The sequence below is a fragment of the Hipposideros armiger genome, unplaced genomic scaffold, assembly GCF_001890085.2.
Source record: "Hipposideros armiger isolate ML-2016 unplaced genomic scaffold, ASM189008v1 scaffold_875, whole genome shotgun sequence".
Lineage (NCBI taxonomy): Eukaryota > Metazoa > Chordata > Mammalia > Chiroptera > Hipposideridae > Hipposideros > Hipposideros armiger.
Window position 1 is genome coordinate 126,406 of NW_017732225.1, and position 21,806 is coordinate 148,211.

The 21,806-nt window shown below is 40.8% G+C and overlaps 1 protein-coding gene across 1 annotated transcript in view; it reads left to right on the plus strand.

The window, feature by feature from the left end:
* LOC109374908 (NXPE family member 3-like) overlaps window positions 1–21,796 on the plus strand; it is a 34,526-nt gene extending 12,730 nt beyond the window's left edge. The window contains exons 3-5 of the mRNA XM_019629882.1: window positions 2,386–2,465; window positions 3,248–3,460; window positions 18,449–21,796. Of these exons, the coding sequence (XP_019485427.1) occupies window positions 2,386–2,465; window positions 3,248–3,460; window positions 18,449–18,981 (826 nt within the window). The 3' untranslated portion in view covers window positions 18,982–21,796. The remainder of the gene's footprint in view (window positions 1–2,385; window positions 2,466–3,247; window positions 3,461–18,448) is intronic.
* Window positions 21,797–21,806: the final 10 nt, after the last annotated feature.

A 21,806-nucleotide genomic window follows, 5' to 3' on the forward strand; every position in this document is an offset into this window, starting at 1 on the left:
TTGTTCAGCATCTTAGTTGTAGAGGGCAGTGTCACTGGCCCTCATATGTGGGATCCGAACCGTGGCCCTCTGGCATCCCAAGCCAGTTCTTAACCATCGCGCCACTCGGCCGGCCCGCCAAACTATTTTCTAGAGTTGCCATATCATTTTACATTCCCACCAGCAATGTCTTAGAGGTCCAGTTTTTCTGCACCCTCCTCAACATTTGGTCTTTATACCATTTTATTTTAGTTATTGATTTATTTCTATTTAAAGAGACATCTAGTTCAAAGCTGGCTAAATGTTAAGATCCTATAGAGCGGGATGTTCGGTACATAATAAAGTAACTTTAAAAATGTGCATAAGAAGTGGAAAAAATGAGGCAGATAACAAGGGCAGATAAGTCTTTCAAGAAATTGTCCTGTGAAGGAAAGGAACCTGACTGAGCTCAAGCTACAGGAAGAGGTAATGGAAGAGGTGCTTCATTCAGTGCAGCAGACGTGGTTATGTTTATATTCTGGAAGGAAAAGAACTGGAGGGAAGAAGTTAAAGATGGTGGAAGAAGAAGGAGGAAGAAAAGGAGGAGGAGGAGGAGGAGGAGGCGAAGAAGAAGAAAGAAAGAAGAAAGAAAGAAAGTGGTGCAATCTAAAAGATGCAGAAGGAGGTAGCATTAGGGTACAGTGTCACCTCTTCTCCAAAATGGTGCAAGTAGGAAATGAGGATGGGTGCAGAGGTTGATATATTTTCTGGTAAGGGAGCTATGTTGAGAAAGCTCCTGTAAATTAAGGTGCTGCCCCTGCCTCCCCCCTCCACCCCCCACCCTGGGAAGTGAAGGAAGAAAGATAGGTAAGCAGTCAATCTCAGCTTTGAGGAATGGGAGAGACAGCTAGGTGGAAACACACAAAAAGATAACCCAACAGCATTTCCAGCCTCACCGGCACTCTGACCTCAAATGTGCAGGTCAATGAGTTTTGATAAATGTGTATACCTGTGTAACTGTCACCACAATCAAGATATAGAACATTTCCACCACCTCTAAAGATTCCTCTGTGTCCCTTCACAGTCAAGTTCCGTCACCCACCTCCAACCCCAGGCAAACACTGATTTCCTTTCTGGAAGTATGTTAGTTTTGCCTTTTCAAGAATTGCATAAAAATGGAATCATACAGTTTGTACTCTTGTATCTGGCTTCTTTTGCTCAGTAAAATGTTTTTTGAGATTCATCCATATTGTTGTATATCAGTAATTTTCTCTTTTTTCCCCTTTTTTATTAATGAATGGTGTTCCATTGTATGGATAAACCACAGTTTGTTTATCCATTCACGTCTTGGTGAACACTTGGGTCGTTTCCAGATTTTGGCTATTATGAATAAAGCTGCTGTCAACATTGAGCTATAAAACTTTTGTAGGAAAATATTTTCATTTCTCTGAGATAAACACCTGCGTGTGGAATTGTTGGAATTTTTTATTACTAAAATTTATGATTTTGATTTATAAAGTTGAGCATATCATACAGAGTTCCCATATCTACTTTTCTCCACAATTTCTCCTTTAGTAACATCTTGCATTAATGTGTTATATTTCTTACAAATCATGAACCAATGTTGATACCATTATTATTAGGTAAAGATCATGATTTGTTTAGCTTTCTTTAGTTTTAATCTAATGTCCTTTTTCTGTTCCAGAATCCCATCCAGAATACCATATTACATCTAGTTGCCATGTCTCCTAAGGCTCTTCTTGGCTGTGACGTTTTTTCATACTTTCCTTGTTGTTGATGACCTTGACAGTTTTGAGGAGTATTGGTTAATTATACTCGTATTGTAGTATTCCTCTATTGATGTTTTTCTTATCATTAGAGTTGGGTTATGAGCTTGGGGGAGGAAGATTGCTGAGATAAGGTTACATTTTCATCATATATCAAGTGTACACATGATTTATGAATGTTGATGTTAACCTGGTTACCTGGTTAGCATCCTCTTCTTCCACACTGTGCTCTTTATGAGTTTTTATGTAACAGAAAATTATTCTGTGTTCCTTCTAGAATTTAGTGCCAGGAAGTTTGTCTTTCCTGGCATGCTTGTGTACTTTCATTTATCAGAGAAGGAGAACTACATGACCCAGCTTGGATGTTCTTTTATTACCTGGACTGAGTAAACTGAGAGACAGAGGGTAGATTTATTGCAGAAGGTCCAGGTTCCTGATATGATTTTCTCTTCCTTCCATCATTTTTTTCTCACTCTTTATTGTAATTGCTTCAAATTGTAATTGTGCTAATTGTATTGTAACTACCTCAAACTCTTTGGACTTAGAGTAGAAGTTACAAGTCAGCCATCATATGCCCACACTGGACTCCAGCTTTCACCTGGTCACCCTCCCTCAATGCTCACTCTTGGTGTTCCTCCAGGAAAGTGACAGACAAGGTGCTCCCTCAGGGCATTTCTCCAATCCAGATCAGAATGGCAGCCCCAGGGAACAGCAACTTGGGTGAGTGGGGCTAGCATATGCTGGGGGTTGCTGGAGGGGGGGGTTGTTAATAGACTTGGAGGGGTTTTATTCCTTGACTGGGAGTTTAGACCCAACCCCGCTGCCAGGGCAGTATAGCATAGCGGTTAGCAAAATGGGCTGTAAAGTTAGACTTTTTGGTTTAAAATGCTATCTCTGCCAGTCACTATTCTTTTTTTTTTGTTTTTTTTTGTTGTTGTTGAGATTTTATTGGGGAATTGGGGAAGGGGAATAGCCAAGATGTTGTCCTTCAATCTTAGTTGTGGAGAGGGTAGCTAGCTCAGCTCCAAGTCCAGTCGCCATCTGGCTGCCCGTCGGCCGCTCAGCTCAAGGTCCTGTGCTCAATTTTAGCTGTGGGTGGGCATAGCCCACCATCCCATGTGGGAGTTGAACTGGGAACCTTGTTGTTAGGAGCACATGCTCTCACCAACTGAGCCATCCTGCCACCTGTTGGCAGCTAAGCGGCAGTTCAGCTCAGGCACAGCTCACTGGCCCATGTGGGTATTGAACCGGCAACCCTTTTGCTCAGAGCTCGTGCTCTTAACCAACTGAGCCACTTGGCCAACCCTGCCAGTCACTATTCTTAATCATGGGTAAATTGCTTAATAATTCAGGGCTCAGTGTCCCCACTTGTAAATGGATAGTACTTCATGGATTTTTGTAAAACAGTAAATGAAATAATATTTGAAAAGAACATAAAAGAGCACCTAGCATATTGTAAATTATAAAGATTTAGCTTTATTCTGTTTTTCCCTTTCCTGTAGCCCTGTCCCCACGGCCCCCATGCCGTCCTGGGCTCCCAGCCCGAAAGCCCTCTGGCTTCTACCACCAAGAAGTGTGGCACTCGCTGTCCTGCTCCAGCCGCTCCTTCTCCACTGTTGACAGCATCCTGGGCTGCCTGGCTGGCCACGTGGTCCACATGATTGGGGACTCCACGCTTCGACAGTGGTGGGAGTATCTGCAGTACACGGTGCCCTGTGAGTGGCCCTGAGGGGAAAGGGCAGGACACCTGGAGCCTCACAAAGAAAGTGGTGAACAGGGAGGGCGTTGAGAGACAAGACTCCTATGTTTGGAGAAGTTGCGGCAGTATGCTGGGGATTTTCCAAGGGCAAAATGAGCAAAGGAATCAGAGCTGGGAGAATGCAATTATCATCGCCAAGCTTCCTTTCCAGTTTAGTTTACGAGAAGTTATGTAATGAACTCAAATGACAGTATTAAAAAAAAACCTTTCAAATAATACAAGAACAGTCCTCCATTTAGTTTTTAAATAAAATCCCCATTTACTCTCTTAAGTAAAATTAATATGTGAAAGAAATAAAGTTCAGATTTTTGTCCCCCACCTACCTCAATTTCTTCCTCTTTCCCCTTTCACTCCCTCCCCTCCCATCCTCTTCTCTCTGTCTCTCTGCTTTCTTTCTGTCTCCCCTTTCTTTGCCTGACTGTCTTTTTTTTTTTTTAATATTTTACTGGGGAATTGGGGGAAGGGGAACAGACAAGTTGCTGTTGTTTTGTTCTTCAGTCTAGTTGTGGAGGATGTCGCTTCACTGGCCCAAGCTGGCACCATCATTGCGCTCTTCCGGGCGAGGCAGATCAGTCGCCGGTTTCTGGACGGCTGCTCACGCTGGCTGCAGGGTACACATGATAGCTCATGGCAACCCACTGCAGCAGGGACTGCAGCCTACGCTGTCGCCGGCAACTCACAGCAGCCCAGCTCTAGGTCAAGCTATTGTTCAGCATCTTAGTTGTAGAGGGCAGTGTCACTGGACCTCATATGTGGGATCTGAACCGAGGCCCTCTGGCATCCCAAGCCAGTTCTTAAACAACGTGCCACTCGGCCGGCCCTCACTGTTGTGTCTTGACCAGCAGCCGATAGAGCTATGATTCTCTTAGCACCTAAAACCTGAGTGACTTTTGCTGAGTGTGTGTCGCTGTCTCAGCCCCTCCAAAGTTAAATTTATCCAATCCCGAATCTTCCATGTGTACCATTTTTCTAAATAGTCAAGATTAATGGAAAACAGAAAATTATCACAGGCAGGACTTGTGAATAACCTCTCATTTAGAAAAGGAAAATAAACACTTAGCATCTATAGTGCTTATTTTAAGTACAATTGTGCCCAAGCATCCAGTACCTACTCCAAAGTCCCTACAAGTCTTGAAGATATCTGAGGAGTGGGAAAACAGCCTGAATGCCTGTTGGACTTGGCCCACTATTTGGTGTTCATAATCTCTGTGAACTCAATTCTCAAGTTAGCAACCATCTAATTGTGGGGCTTACTTAACATGTTTTTGAGGAAAGTCCACTTAAACATACTATCTCCAAACTCAGATGAGTGGTGCAGATACAATCCTGTCTTCCTGCAAAGTTTAGAAACTTGCCATATTGTCACCCTCAGTCACTAGGCCTAATTTGAGGTTTCCCTTTATTTTAAACAGTTTATTGAGGTGTAACTGACAAGTCATAAGCAGCATATATTTAAAGTAGACAGTTTGATAAATTATAACATATATGAGTATGTACATCTGGAAAACAATCTCCACACATAAGATAATTAACATATCCACCACTCAGAAAGCTTTCCTGGTAGCCCTTGCTAGTCCCCCCCTTTTACCCCTCCCTCTCCCCAGGCAACCCACACATCTGCTTTCTGTCTTTTTAGCTTAGTTTGCATTTGCTAGAACTTCATATAAACGGAGCCATACAATGTGTACTCTTTTGTGTATATGGCTTCTTTCCCTCAGCATAATTATATTGAGATTTGTTCACATTTCTGAACGTAGCAATAGTTCATTCCCTATTTATTACTGTATAGTATTCCATTGTATGGATATGCCATTATTTGTTTATCCATTCATCTGTTGATGGACATTTGGGTTGTTTCCATTTTTTAGCTCTTACAAATAAAGCTGCTATGAATATTTGTGCACATGTCTTTGCATGGATATATGCTTTCATTTCTCTTGAGTAAATACCTTAAAGTGGAATGGCTAGATCATATGGTAGGTGTATGTTAAATTTTTTAAGAAACTGCAAAACTTCTCCAAACTTGCTATACCACTTTATATTTCCACCATCACTGGGTAGGACTCCCAGTTGCTCTATATTCTCACCCACACTTGGAAAAATCAATCTTTTAAATTTGAGCTATACTAATAGGTATGTAATGTTCATAATGCCCCGCTCAAGCATTTTTTTATGATGGTTGCTTTAAAAATCCCTATTAGATCATTCCAGCATCTGAATAATCTTGGTGTTGGCACTTGATAATTGTCTTTTCTCATTCAAATTTGTGATTATCATGATTGTTGGTATGATAAATGATTTGCTATTGTTTACTAGACATTTTGGATATTATGTTGGGAGACTCTGGATCTTATTTTACCTTTGTTCTTTTTAGCAAGCACTCACCCTGTTCAGGTATAGCATGCAGGTCTAGGTATGTGCTCAGCTCCCTTTTGGGTCCTGCTGATGCCATCCCAGTGAAAATGGAGCACCAACTCCATGGCCTTGTTGCCACTGGGTGAAGGTACAAGTTTAAATTTAACTCCACACTTTGCCCTACTGACACCAGGGGTGGGCGAGCACAGTGCCAACTACCATATCTTCACTCCACCTTTTTATGCCATGTTGCTACCAGATGGGAATGGAAGCTCAGGTCCCTCCTGGAGTCAATTGTATTTTAATCAATGTATGTGTTACTTTGAATTCCTTATATATTACAAAAAACCAATTAGATATCTTGCAAATGGAAATATCCTTTAAAAACCCTGTAGAAGGAATAAAAAACAGAATGGATTCCACTTTAGAGCAAATTAATAATTTAAAGAATTAGGGCCGGCCGAGTGGTGCAATGGTTAAGAACTGGCTTGGGACGCCAGAGGGCCCCAGTTCGGATCCCACATGAGGGCCAGTGATACTGCTCTCTACAGCTAAGATGGTGAACAACAGCTCAACCTGGAGCTGGGATGCTGTGAGTTGCCGGTGATGGCGTAGGCTGTAGCCCCTGCTGCAGTGGGCTGCCATAAGCTACCGTGTGTGGCTGGCAACCAGCGTGAGTGGCCGGCAGCTGGTGTGAGCTGGTGTGAGCTGGTGTGAGCTGGTGTGAGCTGCCAAGAGCCACCGTGAGCTGCAAAGAGCCGCCGTGAGCAGCCGTCCAGAGGCTGGCGACTGATCTGCCTCACCCGGGAAGAGCGCAATGATCATACCAACATGGGCCAGGGAAGCGACGTCCTCCACAACTAGACTGAAGAACAAAAGGACAGCAACTTGTCTATTCCTTTTCCCCAGATTCCCCAACGCTGTTCCCCTCCCCCAATTCTCCAATAAAATCTTAAAAAAAAAAAAAAAGTTAAAAAATTATTCCAGAATTCAGGCTCTCTTCTGCATCATTATAGTATTCTTTAGAATTCTCTTTCCCCTATTATAGTTAATAATTCTTTACATTAATTTTCCCTGTTCAAACTAATGTGTGATTTCTTTCTCCTGATTGAACCCTGACTTATACACTAGTAATTCCTAATGAGTCGATTTTTGACATTTCGCTTTTTTGCCAAAATAAAAATAGCCCTAGAATTTCAGTGGTTTTATTGTCAGAAAGTGGGCCCTTCTCGGCACAAAGTCCAGGTCCTTTGCAACTCGAGCAAAGACTTGAACGAGATGCCAGAGTAAAGTACTGAAAAAGTAGTTTATTCAAAGAGATAGGACATTTCAAAGAGTAGAAGTAGGCTGAGCAGTAGAGAATGGCTCAAGGGCCCATTATTAGAAGAGAAATTACATTCCAAAGAGTTTGGAGCAGGCCACACGAAAAGGCAAGGCTCAAAAGGCTTGAAAAGGAAGAAAAGGTCAAAAGAGGAGGGCGTCCAAAAAAAAAGGGAAAAAAGGGCGGACTTCCCAGGATTTGGGGTTTTTATCCCTTCTCTAGAATGGGCTGTTCCCCTAAGGGCGTGGGAGCACTTGATTAGCACCTGTGATTGACAAGAGGTACTGTGCAGGTGCGAGTGACTGGTCTGATCTAGTTGGGTATTTTGCACCCATTTCTTTTAGGGGTAGATAGTTACAATGAAAAGAAGTTTTGGGTTGAGAGGGGAGATAACTGGGCGGTCACATTCTGTGGGACATGCAGGAATGCAGAGACCCAATGTCTGCTTCTAACTGCCTGCCTAGTTTTCCCTTTGAGAGACATGATCCCCATAAAATCTCTATGGGAAGCTGAGGGACAGGAGGTCTCTTCTTCTGATCTGCTTCCAACTAAGCAGGGGTGTAGAGTTGTTCCTGCCTATTGGAAGATTCACGGAACTCTCTCCCTAGCTTATCTCAGATGAGAGGAAGAGGTCTCGAGCTCTGCCTGGAAGGCGGTGTTCGCTTCTTTTGGTTGTGACTGACAATCTTGTTGGGGTATCCTCTGTATCCCCAAGGTACCTGCATGAGGAAAAATAGATTTTAATTAATAAATCTGTTAGCTCTCATGAAGCCTGTGGCCATTCAGCCTGTTACTCAGGTGGTATGAATTGTCTGGGCCCAGAATGGGTTTGGCATTCAGCTTACTGGCCTGGGAAATAGGAAGTCATAGGCTTTCAAGTAGTTATCTGAAGCAGGGGTAGGAGACTTCTATTGTTTAGGATTCAGAAACTTATTTACAAAGCAATCAAGAAGTCGGGATGGGGGGGATAGGAGAATTATAGGATTCAGGTTAGGAGCATCTTTAATCTAGGATTCACAAACTGATGAGAAGAGTAATCAAAGCCAGGGGCTAAGAAACTAAGAAACTAGGGAGGAGACATTTCTATACTTAACATTTCTATACTTTACATTTCTATAGGAAAGAAAACTTAAAAGTCTTTGGGGGTGGGGGAGCACTCTCCTGGCCGGTAACAGTTTGACACAGTAAAAATTTGTTCTGCTCAGCCAAAATCCAGCCTTTGAGAGCAGGATTCCACACTGTAGTCCTCAAAGCTGTGACTCTGGAACCTGGGTTCCTTTTATCCTATGTCTCCACTGTCCCCTAGTGTCTCTCAGAGTATCTTCTGCACCCAACCCACTGATGAGGAAAAAGAGACAGAGAAAGAGAGGAAGAGGGAGGAAGGAGAGAGAACAGAGAATTGTATGGGTGTTTTATGACCAGGCATGGAGCTGGTGTATATCTTTACTGCTCAAGCTCCAATTACCATAACCCAGTCATGGTCCAAACAGAGAATTTGGGAAATATAGTTGTCAGGAAAAGAAAATACAGAGGTAAGCAACTAGCTAGCCTCCCCTTCCCACCTTTCCAATGTATCTATATTAATTTTAGACATATCGGTGAACTGTGTTTATATTTATAATTATGTAAATATTTTTCTCTTAATAGTCAAAACTAATACGATGATTTAGTTTTTTTGTGTGGTAATTTGTTTTTTCTGACTCTCCTTTTCCCTCCTTCCTTCCTTCCTTCCTTCCTTCCATCCTTTCTTATTTTGTTGTGGGAAACTCAGACAGAAAGACAGGACACCAAGGCTTGGGAAGCAACTTTTATTAATGCCAGCACTGGCTCAGCGGATTCACATCCAGAGGCTGAGCCCCGACTTAGGTGGGACTCAGTACTATATACCCTGAGGTTTCCAGGTTGGCAGCTAAGATTTATTATTAGGACATGTGGCCATTGTGCCAGTTCCTGACTGGCTCCCAGGATGGGTAGGAGTTTGGAAATACCAAACGCGGAAGCCTTAATGACTATACAGTCCAGGAATGCTTTGTTTGAAGCCCATGCGAAATCCTTAGTGACCACATGGTCTGGGAAAGCCTTTGTCTAGGGCCCACTGCCACAGTTTTTCATTGATAAATATTTATTGAGCACCTATGATATTCAGGCACTGTTCTTTGTTCTAGGAACATAACAGTGACCAACAACAAAAATATCAATATTCCTGTGAAAAGTTCTGGGAGGAAAAAATACTGTGAAAGTACACGATGGTGAGACAGAAGAAGATAAATTAAAAAGTCAGGAAAGGTGCTTCTGAGGCAGTTTCATTCCATCATGCTGACTGTTCTCACTTGAAATGCATGACCACAAACCTCTAGAGGGCACTAACGCTGCACAACAATCACAGTAATTCTTAAAATGTGGTCCCCATACCAGCTGCATCAGCATTACCTGGAAGTTTGTTAGAAATTGCAATTTCTCAGGCAACATCTCAGACCTACTGAATCAGAAATTCTTGGGAGATGTTCAATCTGTGTTTCAACAAGTCTCCAGGTGATTCTGATGGGCACTCGCAGTTTAAGAGCCACCAGGATGACTGAACCGCTGTCCTCATTGACTACATCACAGCTTCTCCTTTCCTGAAACCATCTTCATCCTCAGCTGCTGACCTTACATATTTTCTTGAACAAAATAAAGCAATCAGAAGTGAAATTCCAAATTTCCACCACCACATTTCCTGTCCTACCAGCATCTGTACCAGTATTCCCATCTGTTTTTGAAAATGAACTCTCCATGCTCCTATGACTGGTCCTTTCACTTCAACTCTAAGTCTTATCCCCTCTTGCCTATTCAAGGACATTTCTCTACCAATTTCTCCCCTCCCTCCTAAATCATCTCTTTCAACATCATAATTTCCATTACATTCTCATCAGCATACAAGGTCAGACAATTAAGTTCGCGAACTCATCTTAGAAAAAGTGTTACATACCTCATTGCTGAATATCACCATGGTCACCTTCGAAGTTCTCCCCTTGCGAAGCTATGCACCGACATCAGTGCCTAGTCCACCCTTCAAAGCAACTTTGGAACTCTTTTTCTGGAATGGCCATCAGAGCTGTCATCGTATTACCCTTGATATCCTGAATGTCATAAAAATATCTTCTTTTCAATATTTCCTTTATCTTTGGGTAAAAAAAGAAGTCATTGGGGGCTAGATCAGGTGAGTAGGGAGGGTGTTCCAATACAGTTATTTGTTTACTGGCTAAAACTCCCTCACAGACAGTGTTGTGTGAGCTGGTACATTGTCATGATGCAAGAGCCATAAATTGTTGGCAAAAAAAGTTCAGGTCGTTTTCATCTTTTTCATGCAGCCATTTCAGTACTTTCAAATAGTAAACTTGGTTTACTCTCTAGTTGGTACAAATTCATAATGAATAACCCCTCTAATATCAAAAAAGGTTAGCAACATCGTTTTGACTTTTTTTTTTTTTTTAAGATTTTATTGGGGAATTGGGGGAAGGAGAACAAAGTTGCTGTCCTTTTGTTCTTCAGTCTAGTTGTGGAGAATGTTGCTTCACTGGCCCAAGTTGACATCATCATTGCGCTCTTCCCAGGCGAGGCAGATCAGTCGCCAGCTTCTGGATGGCAGCTCACACTGGCTGCTTGCCGCTCACACTGGCTGCTGGCGACATACGGTAGCCCATGGCAACCCACTGCCACAGGGACGGCAGCCTAGCTTTCGCCAGCGACTCACAGCAGCACAGCTCCAGATTGAGCTGTTGTTCAGCATCTTAGCTGTAGAGGGCAGTGTCACTGGCCCTCATATGTGGGATCCGAACCGGGGCCCTCTGGCGTCCCAAGCCAGTTCTTAACCATCGCGCCACTCAGCCGGCCCCGTTTGGACTTTTGATTTGGACTGACGGAACTTTTTTTGGTCGTGATAGTTGGTTAACTTCCATTGTGCACTTGGGTGCTTTGTTTCAGGGTCATATTGGCACTCCCGTTTCATCACCAGTGATAACATGGCCCAAAACATCGTCTTGCCTCTCCAAAAAAGCTTCGCAAACTTTGACTTTCCTTTGCTTTTGTTCATCGGCAAGCTTCTTCAGGGCCATTTTTACACACACCTTTCTGATGCTAAGATTTTCAGTTCAGATTTTCCTGTTTCTCTATCGATGTTTACTTGGTCTGCTATGATTCTCACAGTCAGCTGATGATTTTGACGCACAATTCGATGAATTTTTGCAATGTTTTCGTCAGTTCTGCTCATTACTGGCCGCCCTGACCTCTCTTCATCAGTGACGCGTTCTCTGCCCTCAAAAAAACATTTAATCCATTTGTGTACTGCCGTTTTCTTCATGGCATTATCCCCATAAACTTGGACTAACATGTCCCTGATTTCACGTCTACTCTTGCCATGTTTAACAAGATATTTAATGTTTGTTCTTTGCTCTAATTCAAGCTCAGACATTCTCACGATGGCACACAAAAACATGCAACAATGATAATGAACGCCACTCAGCAAGACACTGACACACATCAACACTGATAGATCAAGGTTATGAAACCTTACTGAGCTATTTGTACAGTGCTGCCAATGTAAGCTCACGGTGGTAAGTTTGCAAACTTAACTGTCAGTCCTTGTATATTAATAGGTGTGCATAATTTTATTAAAGTTTTTATTATAAAATATAACAAAACATAGAAAATGCATAAAACAGTTTATATTGTTATAAAATGATCATCTATATAACTTCTACCTCAGATAAGAAAGAGAACAAGACCCTCGCTCCAAAAGCCCTCCTGATACCATGTCTCCCCTGTTATAACTCCCTCTCTCTCTCCCATTATTCTAGAGTTAATCATTATTCTAACTGTTATAATATTTATGCCCTTGTTTTTCTTTATAGCTTTGCCAACTTATTAGGCACTTCTAAACAATACATGGGATGAATTTTGCCTGATTTCCAACTTCATAGTAATGAAAACATACACTATGAAATCCGTTGTCTGCATTATTTTTACTTAATATTGTGTTTAAGATTCATCCATATTCTTTCATCCATTTTCACATGTATTTAATTGTATGATTACATCACACTGTATTTTTACATTCTGTTGATAGGACTATCATGAAAAATTCTCCTATAAATGTTCTTGTATATGTAATTTTACAATCCACATGAACTTGTGTTTTTGTAGGATGTCACCTGGTGGCAGTTTTGCTGATCAGAGAGTAAGTGTATATCTTTAGACTTTTTGGATTCTTCCAATTTTTTTTTTTCAGTTTTTGTTTTTTATTTTTTTAAAATATGGAATGCTTCACGAATTTGCATGTCATCCTTGCGCAGGAGCCATGCTAATCTTCTCTGTATCGTTCCAATTTTAGTATATGTGCTGCCGAAGTGAGCACTCTGCCAATTTTTAAAAAGTGGTTTTACCAGTTTACTCTTTCACCAGTTTTTCTTGCTGTTCCACATTCTTGACAGTATTTGATAGTATCATTTTTTAATATTTGGCAAAAATTATGGGTGTGTAGTAGCAGCTTATGTGGTTTTCATTTGAATTTTTCTAATTAGTCATGAAAGAAAACCATCTTTTTCTTTTTAAGTGTTGTATATTGGGGTACCTGATTGCCCTGGCACCATTGACTGAGAAGCCATCCTTTCCCCAAATCTCTGCAGTGCATCTTTGTCATAAAGCAGGCGTCCTTATGTCCGTCTGTTTGGGGTTCTCTATTCTGTTTAATGAATCTATTTGTCTGTATCAGCACCAATACTACCCAGTCTTCATTACTATAGTGTTGTAATAATTTTGGATTTCTGGCGGACAGGACCTACATTTCTGTTTTTCTTTAACAGAGCCTTGGTTTTTTTTTTCCCCCCTTTGTGCTTCTATATGACTCAATCAATTTGTGGAATTGATAAAGAATTTTCTGTTGTGATTTTAATTATGATTGTATTGAATCTGTAGTTCAATTTGATTTCAACTGAGATGTTTAAACATGATATATCTTTCTGTTAATACTATTTTAGTTATTGATTGCTAATATAATTGCATTGAGATCAGAGGACATATTTTTAAATTTTGAAATATTTTGAGATTTGATGAAAACCAATTTTTGGACCAATATACAATCAATTTTGTAAATATTGCACATAGGTATTCTACAATTGATCATTTCAGTATCTAAACAGGGATTTTTAAAAATCATGTTGTTCAAATCTTTACATCATTACTAATAATTGTCTACTTATTTTACCAGTTATTAATATATATATATATGTATATATAAATCTTCCAGAATGATTGTGATTTTTTTCATTATTCTGCGTGTATTTTGGAATTTGGTTTATTTATTTATTGCTATATTATTAGATGCATAACTATTTAGAGTTATTATAAATTCCTAGAAAACTGAATTTTTTATCCTTATGAAGAAAACTTTCTTATTCCTAGTTGCCTTAAGATCTGTATCAACTTTCTTTGGTTACGATTTGCATGCTTTATCTTTTTCTACTAGATTCAAACAAGGTACACACATTGCATTTGGTTAAGTTTCTTACATTTCTCTTAATTGTTATAGTGCTATTCAAATTATCTATTATATGTATGGTGAGTTGTAATAGTTTGTGCTTTTTAATAAGTTGTCAAATTTGTGTGTGTAGAGTTGTTTGTAATACTCCCTGATTATACTTTAATGTCTGCAGAGTCTAGTGATAGCCTCTATTCGATTCCTGGCATTGGTAATTTTTGTCTTCTCTTATTTTTCATTTGACTTTTTCTGTATTTTCAATCAAATGTGATTAGATATGGATTTTTCAACAAATTCTACTTTGGCTTTGTTGGGACCTTTGAAATAGTAGATCAATGCGTTTCATTATGTTTTTAATTGTTTCTGGGAAATTCTCAGCCATGATCTCTTCAAATATTACCTCTTCCTATTTTTCTTCCTTTTCTCTGGGACTCCAATTAAATTATGTTCTGTTTTTCTCACTCTCTTCTCTATATCTTCCTTCTCTTCTGTGCTTTTCATTTTTTTCCCTCTTCTCTCATTCTAGGTCTTTCTTTGTAATCTGTATATCAACTCACTACTTTTCTCTTGTTGTGTCCAATCTGCTATTAAACCCAACCATTGGTTCTAAATTTTACTGTGTTTTTTACTTCCATAATTTTTAGATGATTCTTTTTCAGACCTCCAATATCTCTTTCATAGTTTCTGGTTCATTGCTGAGATTTTCAAATTAGATATTTATTTCCTTGAACATAGTAAGCATAGTTGCTTTACAGTTTGTGTCTGATAATCCCAGTATCTGGAGTCCCCGTATGCTTCTTTCTGATGTCTATTATCTCTATTTCCTCTAGTTCATTTTGTTTTGCCTCATCACATGTCTTGTGATATTTTATTGTTTCATGGATGTTTTGTTTGACAAGATACTTTTGTGTATAACACAAGACTTAAGGCAATGTTATCTTGTTCTGAAGAAGAGTTTTCATTCTGGCAGACATCAAAGAGTACTTACAGTTTAGAAACAAGGTTTGACATTTTGTGAGCCATCTAGATAATCCCTCGGAGTACAGTACACACCAATACCCAGAATAAAGTTCTTCTTGTTTCTAGCCCAATAGAGGGAACGTTACACTAGGTTTTTCCCTTTGGTGGATGCTAAGTTCCAACCCCCAAAGCCACCAAAATACATATCTGCCTTCCAGTGAACTTTCATGGATAGGTAAATGATCTCAGGTCAGTCTTTTGGAGTTTCAGCCGAAAGCAGAAAGTATTTCACTAAAGTCTTTTTCCTTGATTGCCAAGGATTTTAACCCATGTCCACTCCACCTCTTGAGAATGGCAAAAGCAGAGCTTCCTCTCTGCTGTTTTTACTCACAAATATCCGCAGTTCAGAATCAGCCCTAATCTATCTCTTTGATCTTCAATTCTACCCCTCTTCTCATAATTTTTAAAAACTTTTAAAATTACTTTTAAAAGTTGTGTTCATCAGGGTATTTGGGCCAGATCTCACAGTGCACCATTAGCAAAAGGTAACATATAGCATAGCACATTCTGTACCTATTTTCCCACTTAGTATATTGGGATATCTCTCTTTATCAGTACATTATTATAGCTGTACACAACTCCTTGTATAAATATCTGTTATTTCTGGACATCTGGTCCTTTTCAAATTTTTGCTATTATAAACAATGCCACTATGAATAAACTCATCATATGGTATTTGTTATTTATTCAAGTGGTCCTGCAGGATAGACTCCTAGTAGTTGTATCTGTCAAAAAGTAAATACAAAGTAAACTTGTTTGATCTTGCCAAAATTCCTCATTTTATACATCCAATGGCATTGAATAAAGGAAACTATTTCCTCATAGCTTCAACAGCCTATGTGGTTTAGTTTGGATGTTTGTCTTAATTGAGTAGATGAGAAATCCAATTTATTCAAATATAAATAAATTATTTTACTGACTTTCATATCACTGCTTGTATTTGTTTTCCTCTTATTTTTCTGGTTTTTTTTTCTCAGTCTCCTCCTCCTCTATCCATCCTTTAAATAAGATTCTTTGAAGTTATTCTTGGACTCTCTTCTTTCCTCCCTGTCACAATCTTTCTAAGTGATCTTGCCCATTCTTATGGCTCTGATGCCATACATAATTACAATGAATTCCAAATTCATCTTTCTGGCCCAGACCTCTCTTCTGAATTTGAGATCTCCATGTCAATGTCTCTCCAGCATCCAAAAATTCAGTGTAGCACTAACTTCTGGATCCTCCTTGCCTAATCACTAAAATATAATCCAAACTTCCTAAAACACAGTAAATACCATTATCTTTCAACTGCTAAAACTAGAAACCTGGGACTCAATAAAACCTCCTGTTCTTTGATGCTAGCATCCAATTAATTACTTAATCCTATTTACTCTACATCAAAAATACATCTGTTTCAGTTATTCAGGATGATTAAGTTTTGGAGATCTAATGTACAGCATGGTGGCTGAAGTTAACAATTCTGTATTGTATATTTGAAATTTTTAAAGAGGTAGATCTTAAGTGTTCTCACCACACACACACAAAAGTAACTGTAAGATGATAAATATGTTAATTAGGTTAATTGTTGTAATTCTCTCCAAACATCCTGTTGTGCACCTTAAATGCAAGCAATTGTTTGTTTTTTTTTTAAGATTTTTATTGGGGAATTGGGTGATGGGAACAACCCTGGGGAATTGGGGGAAAGGGAACATACAAGTTGCTGTCCTTTTGTTCTTCAGTCTAGTTGTGGAGGATGTTGCTTCACTGGCCCAAGTTGACATCATCATTGCGCTCTTCCCAGGTGAGGCAGATCAGTCGCGGCTTCTAAACGGCCATTTGCTGTGGATGCTAGCCGCTCACACTGGCTGCTGGCTACACACGGTAGCCTATGGCAACCCACTGCCACAGGGGCTGCTGCCTAAGCGGTCGCCGGCGACTCACGGCAGCCCAGCTCCAGGTCGAGCTGTTGTTCAGCATCTTAGCTGTGGAGGGCAGTGTCATTGGCCCTCATATGTGGAACCTGAACAGGGGCCCTCTGGCGTCCCAAGCCAGTTCTTAACCATCGCGCCACTAGGCCGGCCCAAATATAAGCAATTTTTATTTGTTAATTATACTTCAATAAAGCTGTAAAAAACTTAGCTACAAAAGAAAAAAATGATATATATCCAAAAAAATGATACACATTTTAAGAAAGGAAAAAACTGAATTAAAATTGTAATATTCAATATATACCGATAACAATAGATGAATACAAGTCACATTTGACTTCTGCAATTACAAGAGGTGCTCAAAGTGGTTACCATCAGCATCCAGGCACTTCTAATTACGGCAAACTACTACTTGAGCAACACTGACTAAGTGTCTACTTGTATACATTTTTGGCACACCATTTTTTTGGCACCCGTGTGTGCGCGTGTGTGTGTGCGTGTGTGTGTGTGTGTGTATTTTTTTCACCCTCTTATTTCTATTTCTACTTCTCCTCACCATTGATCATCGCTAAACTTATCACAAAGTCCTTTAAACTGGGCTCCCCATTTCACCCCAGGTTTTCACAAAGGAGCAAGCATGAGCTTTTTACAATATAAACTGGATGATGCTACTCACTTTCAATTTAAATTTACTTGAGATAAAAATCAAAATCATTAACATGATCTGTGAGGAACTACATGACCAGACATTGCTTATATCTTAACCTCATCTCATGCCATTCATTATGCTCCAGGGGCACCAACCTCCTTTCAGTTCCTCAAAATTTTCAACCTCTCTTCTGCATCAGGAAATCTCTCTCTCCCAAGAGACAGTAATCTCCACGAGGGCAAGGATATCTGTCTCTTTTTTACCATTGTATACAAAAGCACCCAGAACAGTGCCAATTTGTACCTGTAAAATATTGCTAGGTGAATGTAGCCAAGAGGTACTAAGTGCTTAAACTAAAAGTTGTATGCATGAGTTGAAAACAGGAAGCCTTAAAAATGAATGATGACTAAGACTTGGTGAATTATCTAACTTCAGACTAAGACACAGAGAGGTATTAAATATGGCTAAAGGCCTCCCCAGGAAGAACTAAGAAAAAACAACAAAACATTGGAAAGTCACCAAAACAATAGCTGACTAGTGTGGGACAGTAGGGGGAAGTTGAGGACGTAGAAAGGGAGAGAGAGATTTGTGCATGCCAAAATGATAGATTCATCTATCAAGGCAATGTACGAAATGTCTGAGGCCATGGTGGGCCACTAGAGAGAAAATATTGATTGGGCAATTGAAAGTGTGGAATCAAAGCTCAGGAGGAAGCCATCAGGTCTTAGACAAAAACAGAGGCGGTAAGAGTGAAAGAATTCCCCAAAGGGAAGATAGAAAAGAAATGTGGATGATAGTGATAGAATTTTAGGGAATAGCACATTAACAAAATGCGAGGAAAATACGAAGCTAACAATTGAACAAAGAATGACCAGAATGGTAGGGGAAAAATGGGACAATGTCGTGTCAAAATAAGAAAGAAAGGTTTCTGGAAGAGGTCACTCAGCATAGAGAAGTCAAATGTCTTAGAGAAATGAAGCAAACTGAATAGGAGTTTGGATGGATAAGAGTGAGATCCTTGGCAACCTTGAAACTTGGAAGTGGGGCAGGGAAGCATTCGGGTTTAGAGACAGAATGTTTATGTCCTGGGATATGGGGACTAGAATTTTCATTTGTACAAGAGGATGATACACAGTCCTATACTAACTCCTAAGCCTCCTCTCTCTTCCTCCCCACAGCCCTAAAGCCCATGGATCTACATGCCACATATCAGACGGGGCCCCTAATGGCAGTGGAGACCACTCGGAACATAGTGCTGCACTGGCGGGCTCACAGCTGGCCTCTGCGCTCCCTCCGCACACCAGTGGCCTCCCTGCACTCTGTGGCCAGAGAGCTGGGGGGCCTGGCCGGGGGTCCCCACACCGTGGTGGTACTGGGACTGGGCGCCCACTTCACCACCTTCCCTCCGACCATCTTTGCGCGACGGCTGGCAGGGATCCGGGCAGCTGTGGCTGCGCTGCTGGCCCGGGAGCCCCACACTCTTGTGGTCATCAAACTGGCCAATACCGGCTACAAGTCTGTATATGGCAGCGACTGGTTCACCCTCCAGTTGAACCGGCTCCTCCGAGCTGCCTTTGCTGACCTCCGTGTGGCCTTTGTGGAAGCCTGGGAAATGACCTCTAGCCTGGCCGTGCCCGACAACATCCACCCAGGGCGGCTCATCGTTCGCAACGAAGTGGACTTCCTCCTGTCCTTTGTCTGCCCCACCTGAGCGCTTCTGTGGGTTCTGCGACTGTGTGAATGGAGACCATAGGAATTGTGAAGAAAACCACAGTAGTAATGGGACCCTGCACTAGTAGTGATTCAGAGAAATCTTACTCCAAGATTTACCACCTAGGGTTAATCACTGTTGATGTTTTGGAAACCAGCCTTGCATACATCTCCATAGTCATCAAATATTAGTGTGTGTGTGTGTGTGTGTGTGTGTGTGTGTGTGTGTGTGTGTAATTTTAGATAAATGAAATAATATTTTACGTGCCTTCTTTTTAATTCCCTATTTGGGAACTTTTTATTAGTGTAATTGTAGATTATGCGGTTGTAAGTAATAATACAAAGATCCCTTGTACACTTTACTCAGTTTCTCCCAATGGTAACATCTTGCAAAACTGTAACACAGTACAGTGTCCCACCCAGGGTATTAGTGGGTGGGACTCTTTGGATGGCACTCAGCAGCAACATTCACTGTGTTTTTTTTAATCACACTTCATAGATACCATGTGTCTTTAGTCTCCTTTCATCTGTTCCTCAGGCTTTATTTTTCGTGACTGAATTTTTTGAAGTATACAGATCAATTATTTTTTAGAATATCCATAATTTGAGTTTGTCTGATGTCCCAAATGATTTATTGCAGGTTATGCATATTTTGGCATGTACACCTAAGTAGTGATGTAGTGTTCTCAATTCATCTCACCAGGAAACATATGATGTTGTTTTGTCCCAATATCAGTCATGTTACTTTTATCATGGAGAAAAAGTGGTGTCCACTAGGTTTTTCCATTATAAAGTTACTATTTCCCCTTAGCAATTAATAAGTCATTCATGGGCAGATAGTTGAGAGTATGTAAACCCCGTGTTCCACACAAAGCTCTCCTCTACCAGTTTTAGCACACATTAATGTTTCTTGCCTAAAACCATTATTACTTTGATAGTTGCAAATGGTGATTTTTTTCAATCCATCTTTCCTTCTATATATATTTATGAGTTGCCATTCTACTGTAAAAAAGAGCTTTCCCTTTCCCCCCATTTATGTCTTTGTTCATTCATTTATATTAATATGAGCTCATTATTGAATGGCCTACAATCAATTATCATTATTTTGATTCTCAAGTTACTCCAAATTTGGCCAGTAAGAACCCCTTCAAGCTGCAATACCTTTGTTATTGAAAGACTTGTCTTCTAAACTGTTGTGCATTGTTGGTGGGATTGCAAATTGGTACAGGCACTGTGGGAAACAGTATGGATGGATTGGAGGGGGTGAAATAACAGAGTAGGCAACAGCTGCTTTATGAAGCCGGAAAAGAGATCACTGGCTCTGTCCCAAGGTAAATTCTTTTCTTATTATTTGAGTTAGGTTTAAGATGTAGAATGAACATGATGTGGTAATCATGTTGGAAGCAGGTGGCTGACAGCGTAGGGCAATTGGAGTTATTATATCAGAGCAGTGTTGGCGGCTTTCAGATTTTAAGGAAGTCTGTCCAGCATTATAGGTACAAGGAAGCAGGGGTGGAATTTCTAGGTGCTTGATGGAAGTGAAGGAGGTGAGTGTGTGATGGAACTGGGACCAAGATCCCTATGTTTCAAAGAAAGAGATAAAATGGGAGTGAGTGAGTGTATCTGGAGTTTACTAATAGCAGGTGAGTAACTGAATCTCTTTCACATACTTCTCCCTGCCTCCCATCCTCCTTTGGGTGGAAGCAAAAATTCTCCCAGGTGTCCTGTGTTGCTGCTATTGCTGTATTCCTGCTGTTGTTATTGCTTCACATTTTTCTGGGGCCTCACAATTTTAATTACACTTGCATGTCATATACTTAATCAATCCACACATGGACACTATTGGAGGCAATAATATGGAAAATTGCAATGAGACTGGTGACACCCCTCATTTGCTCTACTGCCCACCCTGGCCCAGGGTTCTTTGCTGCTCTGAATCAGGGAATGGCAGAAGTTAATGCAGAAAGTCAAAAGGATTTTCAGTTTATCCTCAGCTTGATGGTCCCCCATTCTCACCGACAGCCAGGTTGTCACTGAATCAGGCATTAGCTCTTTGCCACTCCCAAGACATGCTGGGCAATGGAAGGCCTGTTTCTCAAGCTCCAGGCCAGTTTTCCGGGGGATACATCTCTCTCTAACTCTAAACAAACTGAAGGAACCCTCAAGCCCATGTGCCCCATATAAGTAGTCCTTTGGGCCCTTGCTCGGCTTTGCTCTAGGGCTACCTACTCCTTCTTCAGCCCCTGGTCTTTTTAAACGTGTCAACAGCCACAAAACAGTGCCTAGGAGTATGCCTGTCTTTGCCCCATTTAATCCTGCACTTCTCTGGGTTCCAGCCTCAAAGAAGGAGGAACATAATTCTTCTATGAAAGTACACTTTTTAGTTTGGGAGAGATTGAGTGTGATACACTCAGTCCCTTCTTCTCCATGTTTTCTGGGGAAGGGAGATGTCCACTAATAGCATATGTTCTTGATTGCATGCTGCTGTCTTTCTGTCACGTTCTGCACGACATGAGCAGTGGGAGAACGAGAGGGGGCGGCGAAGGGCTAAGAAATAAAAGAAACAGCAGTCAAGAGTTAAATGAGTATGGGGCCAAGAGTCTCCAGCCTTGTGGACTAAGAGCCCTGAATCCGGCCGACACCGCTTTTATTCCTCCACCTACCCGGAAGTAGCATTGTTCTCTCCACAGTCTGGGAGTCTCATTCCTGAGAACTTGCTCAAGCAGATTACCCATGCCTGCAAGCTGCTATTACCAAGAGTCCACCCATGGCAATAAGATTCTCAAGTTACTCCAAATTTGGCCAGTAAGAACCCCTTCAAGCTGC